Source organism: Oncorhynchus clarkii, chromosome 2, assembly GCF_045791955.1.
Source record: "Oncorhynchus clarkii lewisi isolate Uvic-CL-2024 chromosome 2, UVic_Ocla_1.0, whole genome shotgun sequence".
In the NCBI taxonomy this organism is placed as follows: Eukaryota; Metazoa; Chordata; class Actinopteri; order Salmoniformes; family Salmonidae; genus Oncorhynchus; species Oncorhynchus clarkii.
The window spans coordinates 35,836,991-35,855,278 of NC_092148.1; the positions used below are offsets into that span (position 1 = coordinate 35,836,991).

Here is an 18,288-nt window from a genome sequence, read left to right on the forward strand (position 1 = left end):
TGTTCCTCGAACTACAAAAAACGGAATATCTTGGCGCATTGACATACAGAACCTACTATGCCACACAATTATAAACCTTGACTCAAACTCACATCCCCTAAACATCGATTACATCCGCTACACAAACACCCTGAATAGGCCTAGTCGCTTTACAAAAGACTGTACTGATATGGTACGAATCAGTCATACAGACAGATGGACAGACGAGAAGACAATAGATAAAATGGAAGCCAATAGGCCTAATCATTTCTAAAGACAACTGGATTTCTTATATCAAATTTTAGTATAGGATTCCAAGGTTGGCCAGTGACGATAGGTAAGAGTGAAAGTGAGTGTGTTTGCGTGTGTGTGTGTGTGTGTGTGTGTGTGTGTGTGTGTGCGTGTGTGTGTGTGCGTGTGTGTGTGTGTGTGTGTGTGTGTGTGTGTGTGTGTGTGTGTGTGTGTGTGTGTGTGTGTGTGAGAGGGGGACTTTGATCAGATATGAAATATTCAGAAAGCCCGCTGTAATTTGATGAAAGCCAGATATCCTCAAATGGAAATGGAAGTCAGCACTTTCACACATCTCCCGACAAAAAGCCCCTCAGTAAAACTGATTTAAAGAATGAAAATTGCGGGTCCATAAGATGAAGTAATAAAGGCAGGTTTTAAATATGCACTGACCTGTGATATGAACTGTAGTCCGTGCTGCTCGGCCAGGGTTCGTGCATCTGTGGCGCCTCTGTCCATCTCCACAGCATAGAAGAAGTGGGGCTTGGTGCCGGGCTGCCCCCCTGTGGTCACTAGAGGCCACTGCAGCAGGCAGCATACAGTCAGCAGCACAACCACCGCCCTTCCAAGGCCCTGATACACAGAAATATGGTTTAACTCGTGCCAAGTTAAAGCCTGAGGCTAGTTACTGTGAGTGAGCAACAACAGAATTCTAACTTAAATTTCTAAATCCTCAATTACAAATCAATTGTGTTTACAAGTTACACTTCATTATGGTTTGTTAACCAGCACCGGGCATTACCATTTTAACTAGCTATGAAACTGCATAGCCAAAGAATAACAAAATGTTGTTACAAAATCAAAAGGTACAACAGTAGGTCAAGTTTGACAGGAAAATGTCCAGGTCAATAACAAATTACATGATCATTTATGTATCGAAATTCAACAATCACTTTCGAGCATCATGAAATAGATGAATAGGGGAACCACTGCATGATAACGCCCGCTTTCAGAGAGTGTGTGACTGGGGAAATGCAGGCCTGAGGGCCATCCAGCTACAGACACAGAAATAGACAGACTGTACCGATAGAAGTGAAAGTGAAGTCCTTCATTTGTTGCTTTACAAGCAAAAGATGAGCCTGACCTGCTCATCTAAATGAGTTATTAGGTGAGAATAACATTATAATGCATTGAAAGACTTCCCATGAGCAAGACCCCTTTATAATGTCTGATCATCATCTCGGACTAAAGACCAGCCCATTTGAGACCGTTAAAAATGTTATGCATAGAGACACCTAACACATAAGTGTTGTTATAAGACATAATCATGTAGATTTAAATATTCCACTAGCCAAATTATTACTGAAACAACCCAATCTAATTCAAGCATGAGCATATAGTGTAGATGTTAGTTCCCCTTCAGCAGAGTACCACAGTCCACAAGTTGTCATATCATATGACAATGACTATGGCTTTGTAACAATGCTAGAGCACAGTAAGTAACAGGATCCAGCAACCTCTCCCTAGGCCTAAAACATTATACTGGAACATTTAATGATAGCAAACCTTCAACATAGACCCTAATACTTCCCATGTGAGCCACTGTATCAAATTCACATGCAAAGAGTGGATGTAGCCTATAGCGTACAGTATATATATACCACCCACCTGCTGCAGCAGAAAGTGTCCGAATCTGATCCTTCACTGGTCTCTCCCCGTATGCTGCAACTGGGTTAGAACTCTGGCATAAGAGCCCAAGAGCATGAAAACACACACTTTCACAAACACACTCTCTTCCCACACATTTAATCTCTTGGCCTTAATGCGAATGCATCGAATGCAGAAACACAGCACTCTCCTTCTGTGGACTTTCATCTTCATGCAAAACCATCTCTTTATCTGCCTTTTTTATGCCATCCCTCTATCTATCCTGTTTTATTTGCGCCACCATTTGTGTGGGGGCTCATGTTATTACATTACTGCTATAACCTACTCATACCTGTTTGCCCCGAGCCTAAAAGTTCCAATGGAGTCATTTGTATTTCAATATCACATCCTTCCTGGGTAACAACTAAGTGCCGTCCTGTGACATTTTTCAATTAAAATGATCAAAAATGGTACAAAACTAGCTTTGTAGCAAAGTGAAATTTCTCAACCAAGAATTTCACTAGGGCTGTCTGGGAGTGTTATGAGTGAGAGGAAAACTGAAAACTAGCTTTTATTGGCAGAGAGGTTAAGAACTCTCTTTGTTATTGGTCTGTTTACTAGTTTGTCACCAGACAGGCCAAAACTCCATCCCACCAAAACAGGTTGAAATTTCAGGTGGTCTTTTCAAACAGCTCTTACTAGAAGGGCATTATAATAATTTTCACAATTTCACAGTATTATTCCAACCTCATAGTGGAAATGTATATAAAACATGGGAAATCACGTTTTTTAACTGCACTAGGCCTTTAAAGGATGTATAGGAGACTTTAGATATATCAACTGCAGGGAAGCCATAAGGTTTTCCCAGGGAAGAATGATACACTATATATACAGAAGTATGTGGACACCCCTTCAAATGAGTGGATTCGGCTATTTCAGCCACACCTGTGGCTGACAGTTGTATAAAATCAAGCACACCGCCATGCAATCTCCATAGACAACCATTGGCAGTAGAATGGCCTTACTGAAGATCTCAGTGACTTTCAACGTGGCTCAGTCATAGGATGCCACCTTTCCAACAAGTCAATTCGTCAAATTTCTGCCCTGCTAGAGCTGCCCCGTTCCAGTATAAGTGCCGTTATTGTGAAGTGGAAACGTCTAAGAGCAATAACGGCTCAGCCACAAGGTTTTAGGCCACACAAGCTCACAGAATGGGACCGCCGATTGCAGAAGTGCGTAAAAATTGTCTGTCCTTGGTTGCAACACACACTACCAAGTTCCAAACTGCCTCTGGAAGCAACGTCACCACAATAACTGTTCGTCGGGAGATTCATGAAATGGGCTTCAATGGCCGAAGCCTAAGATCACCATGCGCAATGCCAAGCATCAGCTGGAGTGGTGTAAAGCTCGCCGCCATTGGACGCTGGAGTAGTGGAAATGCCTTCTCTGGAGTGATGAATCACGCTTCACCATCTGGCAGTTCGACAGACAAATCCCCAATGCATAGTGTGGTGCCAACTGTAAAGTTTGGTGGAGGACGAATAATGGTCTGGGGCTTTTTTTCATGGTTCGGGCTAGACCCCTTAGTTCCAGAAAAGGGAAATCTTAACGCTACAGCATACAATGACATTCTGTGATTCCGACGTTGTGACAACAGTTTGGGGAAGGCCCTTTCCTGTTTCAGCATGACAATTCCCCCGTGCACAAAACGAGGTCCATACAGAAATAGTTTGTCGAGAGCCCTGACCTCAACCACACCGAACACCTTCGGGATGAATTTGAAAGCCGACTGCGAGCCAAGCCTAATCGCCCAAACATCATTGCCTGACCTCACGAATGCTCGTATTGCTAAATGGAAGCAAGTCCCTGCAGCAATGTTCTAACATCTAGTGGAAAGCCTTTAAAAAATGACATGATCAGTTATGTATCGAAATTCAACAATCACTTTCTAGCATCATGAAATTGATAAATAGGGGAACCACTGCATGATAACGCCCACTTTCAGATTGTGTGAAAAGTGTTCAGAGTGTGTGAAAAGTTGGCATTACCCCTTTGTTGCCTTCTGTTGGGGGACCAACTCCATATTAATATATGATGTTGTAATGAGATGTTTGACGAGCAGGTGACCACATACATTTGGTCATGTAGTGTATCTATGAAGTACTGAATATGATATACGGAGAGCAAAACAGCTGTTACATTTTTTGAGGAAATGACATATTGGTTTCCTTATACTGTAATCAGTCTAAGGACACGGTACAGATGTAGGATGTAATGTGAATTGTGCAATCAAATTGCCATTAAAGTGTATTAGGCCTATCCCTGTTCATTGAGAATTTACTTGGAAAGGCATGAATGGTTTATGCCAGGTTAGATAGGTCCTTTTAGGATACTCATTCTCCTCATTTTGGGAGAGCTGCTTGTCAGGTAACATGCTGTTATAAACTCAGCAAAAAAATAAATGTCCTTTTTTCAGGACCCTGTCTTTCAAAGATAATTCGTAAAAATCCAAATAACTTCACAGATCTTCATTGTAAAGGGTTTAAACACTGTTGCCCATGCTTGTTCAATGAATCATAAACAATTAATGAACATGCACCTGTGGAACGGTCGTTAAGACACTAACAGCTTACAGACGGTAGGCAATTAAGGTCACAGTTATTAAGGTCACAGTTAAACTTAGGACACTAAAGAGGGCTTTCTACTGACTCTGAAAAACACCAAAAGAAAGATGCCCAGGGTCCCTGCCCATCTGCGTGAATGTGCATGAGGCATGAGGACTGCAGATGTGGCCAGGGCAATAAATTGCAATTGCCGTACTGTGAGACGTCTAAGACAGCGCTACAGGGAGACAGGACGGACAGCTGATCATCCTCTCAGTGGCAGACCACGTGTAATAACACCTGCACAGCATCGGTACATCCGAACATCACACAGGAGGTACAGGAGGGCAACAACAACTGCCCGAGTTACACCAGGAACGCACAATCCCTCCATCAGTGCTCAGACTGTCCACAATAGGTTGAGAGAGGCTGGGCTGAGGGCTTGTAGGCCTGTTGTAAGGCAGGTCCTCACCAGACATCACCGGCAAAAACGTTGCCTATGGGCACAAACCCACTGTCGCTGGACCAGACAGGACTGGCAAAAAGTGCTCTTCCCTGACGAGTCACAGTTTTGTCTCACCTGGGGGGGATGGTCGGATTCACGTTTATCGTCGAAGGAATGAGCGTTACACTGAGGCCTGTATTCTGGAGCGGCAACAATTTGAAGGTGGAGAATCCGTCATGGTCTGGGGCGGTGTCACAGCATCATCGGACTGAGCTTGTTGTCATTGCAGGCAATCTCAACACTGTGCGTTACAGCAAAGACATCCTCCTCCCTCATGTGGTACCCTTCCTGCAGGCTCATCCTGACATGACCCTCCAGCATGACAATGCCACCAGCCATACTGCTCATTCTGTGCGTGATTTCCTGCAAGACAGGAATGTCAGTGTTCTGCCATGGCCAGCGAAGAGCCCGGATCTCAATCCCATTGAGCATGTCTGGGACCTGTTGGATCGGAGGGTGAGGGCTAAGGTCATTCACCCCAGAAATGTCCGGGAACTTGCAGGTGCCTTGGTGGAAGAGTGGGATAACATCTCACAGCAAGAACTGGCAAATCTGGTGCAGTCCATGAGGAGGAGATGCACTGCAGTACTTAATGCAGCTGGTGGCCACACCAGATACCGACTGTTACTTTTGATTTTGTTCAGGGCACATTATTCCATTTCTGTTAGTCACATGTCTGTGGAACTTGTTCAGTTTATGTCTCATTTGTAGAATCTTGCTATGTTCATACAAATATATACGCATGTTAAGTTTGCTGAAAATAAACGCAGTTGACAGTGAGAGGACTTTTCTTTTTTTGCTGAGTTTAGCTCTGCCATGTGTTTATGGGCATTTTGCCCTGTGTTTGAGGTAATTTTGCTATTGGCCAAGAAAGGTGATTGTTTTTTATATACTGGATCCAGCCTTCTTCATCATCTGCACGGTAAAATATATATATATTTTTGCACCTGACTGAATCTGAACCTCTGACTGAGTCTGAACTGTTGCTGCCTCACATCAACAAAAAAAATTGTAAATTAATAATTTAGCTTTACATTTCCTTAAAAAGTAGCTTAACTTAGACTGTATATATTTTTTTCATGTTTGTTCTTTATCGCTGCCATTTCAATGTATCCCTCTACATTCACTGAGCAATGATGAACACATCGCCCGGGTTATGCTCTTTCTCCTTCACTTCCTCTTTCACATCACCTCCCTTCAAAACACTCAACAGTCAGCCATATGAAAACGGCTACCCACACTGCTCCCCAAACTACCCCATCAATAGGATCATCGTGGTTCAAATCTACACCATCACTCAGGCCCAATCTACAGTAGGAATACCCTTGCGGAAATCAATAACATCGCCAGGGGACTTAGCCCTAGTCAATCCCTGTGTGGAGCTGGAGGAGCCGGGTCTGCAGGGCAGGGCTGTACAGTACGCCCCCTATGTAAGCAGGCCCCAGGCAAAGGCAGGCTGAACAAGGGGCCAGATGGGTCGTGGAGCGAATGGCTTACCGGCAGCAGCAAACTGAATGCAGATGCGGCCTGGGGGCCTACCGTGACGCTGGTAAAGCACCTGTACATTTTTAGAGACAAACTACTTCTTTCCGTCCTGCATATCGGCTTGGAAAGACTGATAACTTTCTATCCCTCCTAGGTGGAAGGATGAAAGGGCCCGGGGAGAAAGGCCTTTCAGGCGTTTAATTGATCAAGCAGAGGCCACAGGGCTTTACCGGAGATAAAAGTGACTACCACTATGCTCAGCACAATGAGGAGATCTATTTTGGAGGAGACCCAATGAAGAAGGAGAATGTAGCTCATTATGCAAAGTCATTATGAGGCACTAACTATATGGGACTCATTTTTTAAAAGAGTTTTTAAAGAGAGTTTGTGGTAGAATTGAACATGATTTCCAGAGGTCAGGCTATAGGTCACACAACACTGCCAGGGTGTTAACTTGTAGACCAGACTTGTTACTGTACTCAGTACAATTAAAATACTTTTTTTTTTAAATGCTGCTCATTCCTTGAAAGAAAAACTGACATATCTGTAGATCCCCTGTTCAGCATGTTTACAATTTATTTCCTAAATTATCTCTTCAATGGATTGTGTTGCTCAACGACTTAGTATACAAATATTTTGAGATGATAGGGCATGACGTTTAAAACATGGTAAACGGGGGAGAATTCTTACATTGTCTATTGCTCTGAAAATACTAGCATGGAGCCTATGCATTAACAAAACATTAGCATTTTTTTGTACCGTTTCAGAACCAGTGGGTATGTTTAAAAACACTGCATCCTACATACTTAATGGTAAATAGGTTGGAGAACCTTAAACCTTGGAAATGTGGTTTGATTAATACCGAAAGTGCCACATTCAGTTCTTCAATCCATGGAAGGGTTGCCCACATATTCCTTAAAATAATTATGTATTTCATAGTAAAATGTTGAGTTCCGTAAACCTCTAAGGAGTGCCATTTGTTCCTTATTTTCCTTGTAACATGATCAGCAAGCTTCTGCAATTACGAATAGCGAACGTTCAGAAATATTACTAGGTTGTTACCCCATATGACATATCTGGGTTTCACTTTACTGAGAGCCAGTCGACCGGTCAGCTTGCCTTACTGCAAGAAATGGAACAACTTAACCCCTCCACCTCTAATGCCTCCTTCTGGGGTCTGGCTCCTGGCATGGCCTTGTCTCTGTACTGCCTGCTCGGTATTCCTGGTAACATTGCAGTTATAGTCGTCCTCCGTCAGAACCAAGATCTATCCAGTTTGAGCAGGAGACTGATGTTGAACTTGGCTGCATCGGACCTACTCTGCATCCTTACCCTACCTTTGCGTATCTACAACCTAGTCTTCACCTGGAGCCTGGGTTTAGTGCTCTGTCAGCTCAACATGTACTTCTTCTACTGCAGTATCTGTACCGGTCTGCTGACTGTCACACTTCTGAGCATCCAGCGCTACCTCCAGGTGGTGCATTCTCACAGCTGGGCCAGACCGGGATTGGCAAAGGAGAGGGTGCTACTGGTTGTCCTGTGGGGGGTAGCTGGGGTCCTGTCCATTCCTTATGGGGTGACGGTGCGGGATGTGAAGGATGATAATGGATGGGTCCGGTGCCAGTATGATTTTGCATCAGATGCTGAGCTGGTGGCTGTGTTGCTCCTGCAGACTCTGCTGTCATTTGTAGTTCCTTTCTCCATCATGGCCACAGCCTATATGCGCCTCCAGCGAAGGGTGAACCAAACAGCTTTCTTCAGGAGCCACAGGACAACCAGATTAGTGAGCCTTATCGTTGGGACCTTCATCGTTCTATGGACTCCTCATCATGTCATGAATGTGCTGGGAGTGACAGCCATCTTGGCAAAGAATAAGGCTCTGAGAGTGTTCTGGGAGGACAATTGGAGGATTGCTGGATCTCTGGTCTTCATCAACAGCAGCTTGGATCCATTCCTCTATGCCTTTGCCTCCAGAAACAACCAGAGAGCACAGAGCAGCGACGGTCAGGTAGTGACCACGAGTAGTCACAATCTGTAAGATTTCAAGTCACTCATTGGTAATTTCAACTATTGAAATGTTCCCCTTGATACAGGCAAATACGACATACAAATACCGTATTGAGATTAGCACACCTGTCCTAACTTGTAATAACCACCCCGAAAAACAAAGGACCTGTATGCATTGTTTATGTTTATTGTAAACCTTTAAATTATGTTTAAATAAAGTAATATTGCTTTCATGACCAAAAATATTTTTGAGAGGATTTGGGCATGATATTTCCATTGCAAACACTTCCTTCTCCAATAAAAGTAGAAGAGAGTGTATTTGGCAGGGTGTTGTGTTGTTTGACATAACTGTTTGGTAAGGTGAGGAGTAAAGCCAATATTATGGTGGGTGGATTTTCTCTTTTATGCTTATCACATAAATGACTGTGGATATTGGGATTCACATTCACACCCACAGAGTTCTAGCTATAGCATGATGTTATTTTGGTAGCCTGTGTAACATGTGTCACCCAGACAAACAGGGTTATATTAGGACGTACTCATCAGTTGCCCCAACTCATTTCTCCATCAACATGCATTTTCGTCCACGTCTCCCATGCTGATTACAGGAGGACATATTTTCATTAACAAGTGAAAACCTACTTTATTTCCAAGAAACGGTTACTGTTTCCCTTAAACATGATACATTTCCAGGTTAATTGATCAAGCAGAGTCCGCAGGGCCTTACCAGAGATAAAAGTGACTACCACTATGCTCAGCACAATGAGGAGATATTCTTATGGAGGCCCAATTAAAGAGAATGTAGCTCATTATGCTAAATCAATATGAGGTACTAACTATATGGCTCTTTTTTTGTAAAGAACGTTTAAAAAAAATAAGAGAGTTCGTGGTAGAATTGGACGTGATTCCCCCCCCCCCCCCCCCCCCCCCCCCCCGAGCCCAGTATGGGGCAGTTGGACAACGGCGGTTGCTATGCTTTTAGCAGCACGCTGAACCCCGTTACGGTGGCCCGGATCGACAGTTGGCCTCGGCTCAATGGTCGGGGTTTATCGCCGTCTAGCGAGTTTAGAAGGGGTGAGTGTAACGGAGTTAAGAACGTACCGTAAAGCTCTCTCCACAGCTATCTTGAAATGTCGCCGATGGAGCCATGCAAGGGGTCCCTTTTGTATGTCTCAATCGGTTTGCACAGTGTCAAGGAGGGCGGTCACGTGTGTTGTGAAACAGGATAATTGGTTTGAGCCCAGCATAGGGCAGTCGGACAGTGGAGCAGCATGCTGAGCCCTGTTAAAGCGCTGTAACGGGAGACAGCGTGCTGCTAACAGCTTAGCTTCCTCCACTCAGGACACACTCTTATCAGTTGCCCCAACTCATTTCCCCTTCAACATGCATTTTCGAGAGTTTGGGACTAGTGTATAAGGTTCCATCTGCATTTTTGTCAAAATGTTGTTATTGTTCAATGTTCTCTACCTATATAGTACCTCAAAGTACCCCAATTCATGTTGTTAAGTTCAAAAGAATACTTGATAAAAAAAATTGCTGACACCATTCGAACTAATGAGGGTTCGATAAAGCCAATTATTTCAGAATGATCTTTTTTTGCAGATAAAACCTTATAGTCCCAAACTCTCGGCAAGCCTGACATGCTGATTACACATGCTGATTATATTCCCAAGTAAAAACTAATACTGAAACAGTTGCCGTTTCACTGCAACATACATTACACAATTCTGGGTTACACCAATGGGGGAAAAACTGTAGCCCAATATAATAAATTGCACTAAATGATGCAATAATAAATAATAATAATAATAAAATATGTGCCGTTTCCAGGCCAATATTATGGGGCGGCTAGGGAGAAGTTATGTCAGTCACTGTCGCTCAATTAGTACATGTCAGCTAACATTTGACCGGTTGCTAGGTAAGTTTTAATAAGATGTTTGGAAATTCTCTCAAAGCTGTCGGATGAGTGTATCCCAGTTTTTTTTTTAGCTATCCAGCTATCTAAACTTTGTAGTAATCATGACAGAATTACTGGCTGGGCACGCAAGGCACGCATGTGCCCAGGTGCCCTGACCTCGAGGAGGCCCCCCCATTGATTTTGTTAGTTACTCTCACTCAGATATCATATGAACATGGCAGAAGTCATGGCAAAATATGTCAAAACTGCAGGAAATTAGCTTTAAAACGGCAACATATTTTCTCCATCCCATGGCAAAACGTGTAGAACTGCAAGAAATTAGCTTAAAACCGAAATAAATTCTCAACCCCATGGAACAATGTGTAGAATTGCAGGAAATGTGTTTTAAAACTGCAACATTTTCTCTCTGTCCCATGTCAAAAGAGGTTGAATTGCATACATTTACTTTAAAACTGTAAAATGTTCCTTATGCTGCCAAATGTTTTTCCGGGAAAAGTCTCGCTTTTAGGTACCCCAAAAAGCTAGAAACGCCCCCGAATTAAACAGAATTGATCTCACAATTGAGCATCTCACAGCACAATGGACCATTTGGAAAGACTTAAGTTACACACTTGCTTGTAGGAAGGAGATTTATTAATATACACAGGTTGAAATTGCCCTCCCCTCTCTAGCAGAAATGATGGAACCTACAATTTTACATCCAAGACGACTCCGTGTGCTTGCTTTGGGTCTGGATCTCTTGATGTTATGAAAAACATATGTTGCCTCACAAAACAAACTAATCCAATTCAATGTCTCTCGGTCCTCTTTGTCTCTGTGGTGTGTAGGGGGATATTCATAGAAATTTGCCCAGTGGTATTAACACGCGGTTGTATCTGGACTTATCTAGCCTATAGATTCCCTAGTTCTCGAGCATGTATCCAAACGAAAGCTAATTAAATCCCGTCATAAACTACTCCAGCAAACAACAACATTCTGATGCTGTCGAAAATGATTTAGGAAAATATGTGAATATGCATTTGAATGCAAGCATGGTGAGATGGCGAGAGACAGATCTGCATATGGAAATTAGGGTTAGCCTGTGTCCAATTTTACTTCACTGTTGTACTGTTTTTAATGAGACGAGAACACCAATGAGACGAGAACACCAATGTGACGAGAACACCAAGAGACCGACTGTCGGGGAAGGGTATAGGACGTTACTTTCATACAAGGCTACAAATATAATGCATTTCATCAACTATACCAGGGATGGTCAACTTTGACGGAGGTGGGGGCCAGAAAAAACTGAATTTATAATGAGGGGCCGCAGTTGCTCTCGGGTGTCACGGTCGTCCTCCTCATCTGAAGAGGAGAGGCGAAAAGGATCTGAGGACCAATACGCGGCGTGGTAAGTGTCCATGGTCAATCTTTAATAAAGAAAGTAGAGAACACTGAAAACTATACAAAACCAGTAAACAAAATAACAACCGTGAAGCTAATAATATGGACTGTGCTGAAACAAGCCATCAACATAGACAATCACCCACAAACAAACAGTGCAACCCAGGCTACCTAAGTATGATTCTCAATCAGAGACAACTAATGACACCTGCCTCTGATTGAGAACCATACTAGGCCGAAACATAGAAATGCCCCAAAACATAGAAAAACAAACATAGACTGCCCACCCAACTCACGCCCTGACCATACTAAATAAATACAAAACAAAGGAAATAGGTCAGAACGTGACAGTACCCCCCCCCCCCCCAAAGGTGCGGACTCCGGCCGCAAAACCTTGACCTATAGGGGAGGGTCTGGGTGGGCGTCTGTCCGCGGTGGCGGCTCTGGCGCGGGACGCGGACCCCACTTCGCCATTGTCTTAGTCCGCCTCATTGTCCGCCTCCGTGGCTTTCTCACCATGACCACCCCTCTCAATGACCCCACTGGACAGAGGGGCTGCTCGGGACAGAGGGGCAGCTCGGGACAGAGGTGGGACAGCTGCTTGGGACAGAGGTGGGACAGCTGCTCGGGACAGAGGTGGGACAGCTGCTCGGGACAGAGGTGGGACAGCTGCTCGGGACAGAGGTGGGACAGCTGCTCGGGACAGAGGTGGGACTGCTGCTCGGGACAGAGGTGGGACTGCTGCTCGGGACAGAGGTGGGACTGCTGCTCGGGACAGAGGTGGGACTGCTGCTCGGGACAGAGGTGGGACTGCTGCTCGGGACAGAGGTGGGACTGCTGCTCGGGACAGAGGTGGGACTGCTGCTCGGGACAGAGGTGGGACTGCTGCTCGGGACAGAGGTGGGACTGCTGCTCGGGACAGAGGTGGGACAGCTGCTCGGGACAGAGGTGGGACAGCTGCTCGGGACAGAGGGGCTCCGGCAGCGGCGCCGGACAGGCGGGAGGCTCCGGCAGCGGCGCCGGACAGGCGGGAGACTCCGGCAGCGGCGCCGGACAGGCGGGAGACTCCGGCAGCGGCGCCGGACAGGCGGGAGACTCCGGCAGCGGCGCCGGACAGGCGGGAGACTCCGGCAGCGGCGCCGGACAGGCGGGAGACTCCGGCAGCGGCGCCGGACAGGCGGGAGACTCCGGCAGCGGCGCCGGACAGGCGGGAGACTCCGGCAGCGGCGCCGGACAGGCGGGAGACTCCGGCAGCGGCGCCGGACAGGCGGGACCACCTGCAGGGAGGAGACAGAGACAGCCTGGTGCGTGGGGCTGCCACAGGAACCACCAGGCTGGGGAGACCTTCAGGAGGCTTTGGGTTAGGAGGAGGCACCTGAAGGACCGGGCTGTGGGGGAGCACTGGAGCTCTGGTGCGCAACCTTGGCACCACTTCCCCAGGCTGGATAACCACTCTAGCCCGGACCCTCTAGAGTGCAGGCACAGGTTGAACCGGGCTGTGGGTAAGCACGGGAGATCTAGTGCTTACTACACGCACCTCTCCCTTAGGCTCCACTCCCACATTTGCCCGACACGAGCGGAGCGCAGGCAGAGGACGCACTGCGCCCCGGAGACACAGCACGCAGAGCCGGCGCAGGATACCCTGGACCAAAACTGCGTACCGGCGACCAGACCCGCTGAGCAGGCACCATACGCCCTGGCTCGGTGCCCGCATGACACTCTCGGGGGGCTGTCCTATAGCGCACCGGGCTATGGACACGTACTGGCGACACCGTGCGCTTAACCGCATAACACGGTGCCTGACCAGTAACGCACTGCTTATAATAAGCACGAGGAGTGAGCGCAGGTCTGCTACCTGGCTTAGCTCCACCCCTCGTGTGCCCCCCCCAAAAAAATTGGGGGCTGCCTCTCGTACCTGTCGCACTGCCGTGCTGCCTCCTCATATCGCCGCCGCTCAGCTTTCGCTGCCTCCAGCTCTGCTTTGGGGCGGCGATATTCCCCAGCCTGTGCCCAGGGTCCCTCTCCGTTCAGTATCTCCTCCCATGTCCAGGAGTCCTGTGATACCGGCCGCTGTTGTTGCTGCTGCTGCTGTCGTCGCTGTTTTTTACCACGCCGCTTGGTCCTTGGTTGGTGGGTGATTCTGTCACGGTCATCCTCCTCTTCATCTGAAGAGGAGAGGCGAAAAGGATCTGAGGACCAATACGCGGCGTGGTAAGTGTCCATGGTCAATCTTTAATAAAGAAAGTAGTGAACACTGAAAACTATACAAAACCAGTAAACAAAATAACAACCGTGAAGCTAATAATATGGACTGTGCTGAAACAAGCCATCAACATAGACAGTCACCCACAAACAAACAGTGCAACCCAGGCTACCTAAGTATGATTCTCAATCAGAGACAACTAATGACACCTGCCTCTGATTGAGAACCATACTAGGCCGAAACATAGAAATGCCCCAAAACATAGAAAAACAAACATAGACTGCCCACCCAACTCACGCCCTGACCATACTAAATAAATACAAAACAAAGGAAATAGGTCAGAACGTGACATCGGGTGTGCGTATCCACGTGTGTATAACCCTGACCCCACCACACCACATTGCGAGCCACAAAAATAGCATCCCCTGTTGTTTTTTAAATAGTTTTAGTTCATTTCGTGCAATTCTACACATTTTGCGATGGGGCATATACGCTTTTAAAATTTTACAGTCATCTCTGCAATTCTACACATTTTGCCATAGGGTGGAGATAAATGTTTGCTGTTTTTAATATGATATCTGAGTGAGATTGACTAACAAAATAAACAGGGGTCCGGATGTCATGTAAACGTACATGTAGTTAGCCAAGTTAGCCTAACTATGAATTTGACACTTCCACCAGCCCCATGCCTCATCTTCCCAACCAAAGTGCCATGGCCAGACTGTTGAAATGACAGATTGTGTCTTTAATGTCGCTTCTCTAAAGTGAACACAGTGGAAGAGGACGCTGGTGTCACCCTTCGCAGGGGAAAGCCAGTGTGAGCTGACCCCAGCCCTGCCACCCTGTTTCTCCTGTGCATCTGACTCCGGTCGGGAAGACACCCGGCCACTGTCATCTGACAGCTATATTGGCAGGGGCTCCCTGAAACAGTAACGTCTCTATGAGCACACAGCTGAGGCATTTCTTAGCAGGCTAATATTAAACTGAACAAAAATATAAACACAACATGCAACAATTTCAAAGATTTTACTGAGTACCAGTTCCATATAAGGAAATCAGTCAATTTAAATACATTATTACTGACAGAAATACTCCTCAGGACTCCTTTGATCCTTTGACCACACCTGGCCGGCACACACACAGACGCACAGACACATTAAGATCAAGGCTAATCAAGATAGTGCCCTCCATTTTTTTCCAGACTATGTATAGCTGCCTCACTGTCTCTAATTGTCAGGGTTTCGAGGTCAGTAAAATGTCACAATTTGTTGTCACCTTTCAGGCAAAAGCTTCTTAAACTAGAGGCCCTGGTGCAGTCCAGCTCTCATGACTTTAGTAAGCTAACTTAATGTATAGCTTGCTGCTCATGGTTTTGTGAGAGGTTTTGTGAGAGTTCATAAGTTAACATTTGATAAAGGTTTCTGGTAATAACCAAGTCTGACGTGATTTCGTATGGTGGTGGTTAGATTCTTTTGTAGGTTGTTGTGATGGGGAAATATTGTACTGTTTTTGATGTACTGAATGTACTTGACAATGTTATGTTTCAGGCAAAGCCAGCAGCCTCCATTATGAGGCAGAAGACCTTAGGCAACAGCGTGTGCTGTTTCTCCAATATGTCAAAGTCTTCCTATACAGGTAATGCCTGCTGGTCAGTTATTACTGATTCTCACTGACTGTGTTCCTGGCCTAGGGCATAGGCTATCTTTACTAGGCATATACAGTTGAAGTCGGAAGTTAACATACACCTTAGCCAAATACATGTCTTGAGATGTTGCTTCAAAATATCCACATATTTTCCTGCCTCATGATGCCATCTATTTTGTGAAGTGCACCAGTCCCTCCTGCAGCAAAGCACCCCCACAACATGATGCTACCACCCCCGTGCTTCATGGTTGGGATTGTGTTCTTCAGCTTGCAAGCCTCCCCCTTTTTCCTCTAAACATAATGATAATCATTATGACCAAACAGTTCTATTTTTGTTTCATCAGACCAGAGGACATTTCTCCACAAAGTATGATCTTTGTCCCCATGTGTAGTTGCAAACTGTAGTCTGGCTTTTTATGGCGGTTTTGGAGCAGTGGCTTCCTCCTTGCTGAGCGGCCTTTCAGGTTATGTCGATATAGGACTCGTTTGACTGTGGATATAGATAATTTTGTACCTGTTTCCTCCAGCATCTTCACAAGGTCCTTTGCTGTTGTCCTGGGATTGATTTGAACTTTCGCACCAGAGTACGTTCATCTCTAGGAGACAGAACGCGTCTCCTTCCTTAGCGGTATGACGGCTGTGTGGTCCCATGGTGTTTATACTTGCGTACTATTGTTTGTACTAGGTAACCTTCAGGCATTTGGAAATTGCTGCCAAGGATGATCCAGACTTGTGGAGGTCTACAATTATTTTTCTGAGGTCTTGGCTGATTTCTTTTGATCTTCCCATGATGTCAAGCAAAGTGGCACTGAGTTTGAAGGTAGGCCTTGAAATACATCCACAGGTACACCTCCAACTGACTCAAATAATGTCAATTAGCCTATCAGAAGCTTCTAAAGCCATGACATAATTTTCTGGAATTTTCCAAGCTGTTTAAAGGCACAGTCAACTTAGTGTATGTAAACTTCTGACCCACTGGAATTGTGATAAAGTTAATTATAAGTGAAATAATCCGTCTGTAAACAATTGTTGGAAAAATTACTTGTGTCATGCACAAAATAGAATACTAAATGTCCTATCCGACTTGTCAAAACTATAGTTCGTTAACAAGAAATTTGTGGAGTGGTTGAAAAATGAGTTTTAATGACTCCAACCTAAGTGTATGTAAACTTCCGACTTCAACTGTTCGTAGCTAGTTCCAGTAAAACACTGTGAGGATTTGTTTTTGTTTAAAAGGTCAAAGGATCAGCATTCAGGTCTGACACCTGACTTTTTTGTTATTCCATGTTTGACCTCTGCACCCTGCAGGTACCTGGAGCCCACCTCTCCCTTGGAGGAGGGCCCCTGTCAACCATATGAGGAGCTGGAGGCTCAGCTACCCTCTGCTCTGCTGGAGGAGCTCTTTGGGGTCACTCTCCTCATAGTGCGCCTCAAAGACCTGCCGGCCAACATCCAGAGTGCCCTCACCATACAGCGCCAGGGCAAGGTAGCCCCACTCCACACACACACAAAGTATGAATATTGTGAGTGAATACCAGACCTGGGTTCAAATATATGTGTATTTGAGTATCTGGTATTTAATATACTTTTGCCCAAACAAGTATTTTTATTTGAGTATTTGAATGTAAAACCAAATTGTATTTGACAGTATGCTCAAATACTTATTTCAAATGCTATTTTCAAATATCTGGGTTAAATGCATGGAAGTGTATTTGAGTCAGTGGATTTAAATGTATCAAATACTTTGCAAGTGTATTTGCAAATACATTAAAAAAATTAAACTACTTGTCTTTTCAAAGAAAATATATCTTAATACTTACTTCTGTTGTGGAATTTCTACGCAGGGACACTCAAAGTCAATCTTAAATTAATCATTCCTTATTATCAGCGTGCTGGAGAGGTTCCAACCAACTCAATGCACCAAGTACACATGTTGATCAGGAGCTCTACCGGGGCAGGCCCGTTAGTTCTCTTATATACTGCAGACAAGTTACATTTGCAAGATTTATCTTAATCATCAATCATAATTAATGAATCATTAACGTTAACTTCATTCATGTGACCGACCAATACTGGGTCATGAATGTGACAGACCAATACCTCACAAGGCTTCTTCTCTAAGCTGAGACCTTGGAACTGAGATGTCTTTCGTTCTCAAAACAAGGGTCTGGGCGTACTGCCAAATTGCAGCTACTGATAGTGAGGATTCGTTCAATCAGTCACATTATTAGAAAAGCACAAACATAAAATGTTCCATCACATTTCGTAAGTATGTGAAAGTATTTTATTAGAATCTAAGTTTATCAAATACTAGGATACTGATTACAGTACTCAGATTATTAGGATACTGATTACAGTACTCTGCCTGGGGTACACACAGAACATGAAACATTACATAATACAGAACATTAATAGACAAGAACAGCTCAAGGACAGAACTACATACATTTTTTATAAAGGCACACGTAGCCTACATATCAATGCATACACACAAACTATCTAGGTAAAATAGGGGAGAGGCGTTGTGCCGTGAGGTGTTGCTTTATCTGTTTTTTGAAACCAGGTTTGCTGTTTATTTGAGCAATATGAGATGAAATGGAGTCCCATGCAATAATGGCTCCATATAATACTGTACACTTTTTAAAATTTGTTCTGGATTTGGGACTGTGAAAAGACCCCAGGTGGC

The 18,288-nt window shown here is 44.9% G+C and overlaps 1 protein-coding gene and 2 pseudogenes across 1 annotated transcript; 2 read left to right on the top strand and 1 right to left on the bottom strand.

Annotated features, from left to right (window-relative positions):
• The window catches only part of LOC139377300 (PC3-like endoprotease variant B), a 139,241-nt pseudogene extending 129,621 nt beyond the window's left edge, over positions 1-9,620 (bottom strand).
• Positions 7,580-8,485, top strand: LOC139381108 (leukotriene B4 receptor 1-like). The gene has a single exon (XM_071124396.1). It carries the CDS (start codon positions 7,580-7,582, stop codon positions 8,483-8,485), a length of 906 nt encoding a protein of 301 aa, XP_070980497.1.
• A 1,765-nt stretch (positions 9,621-11,385) lies between the features above and the next one.
• Positions 11,386-18,288, top strand: part of LOC139377308 (protein MMS22-like) — a 31,100-nt pseudogene continuing 24,197 nt past the window's right edge.

Bases quoted from the DNA above. Each gene is read 5' to 3' on its own strand.
- LOC139381108 (XM_071124396.1), top strand. From the start codon at position 7,580: ATGGAACAACTTAACCCCTCCACCTCTAATGCCTCCTTCTGGGGTCTG.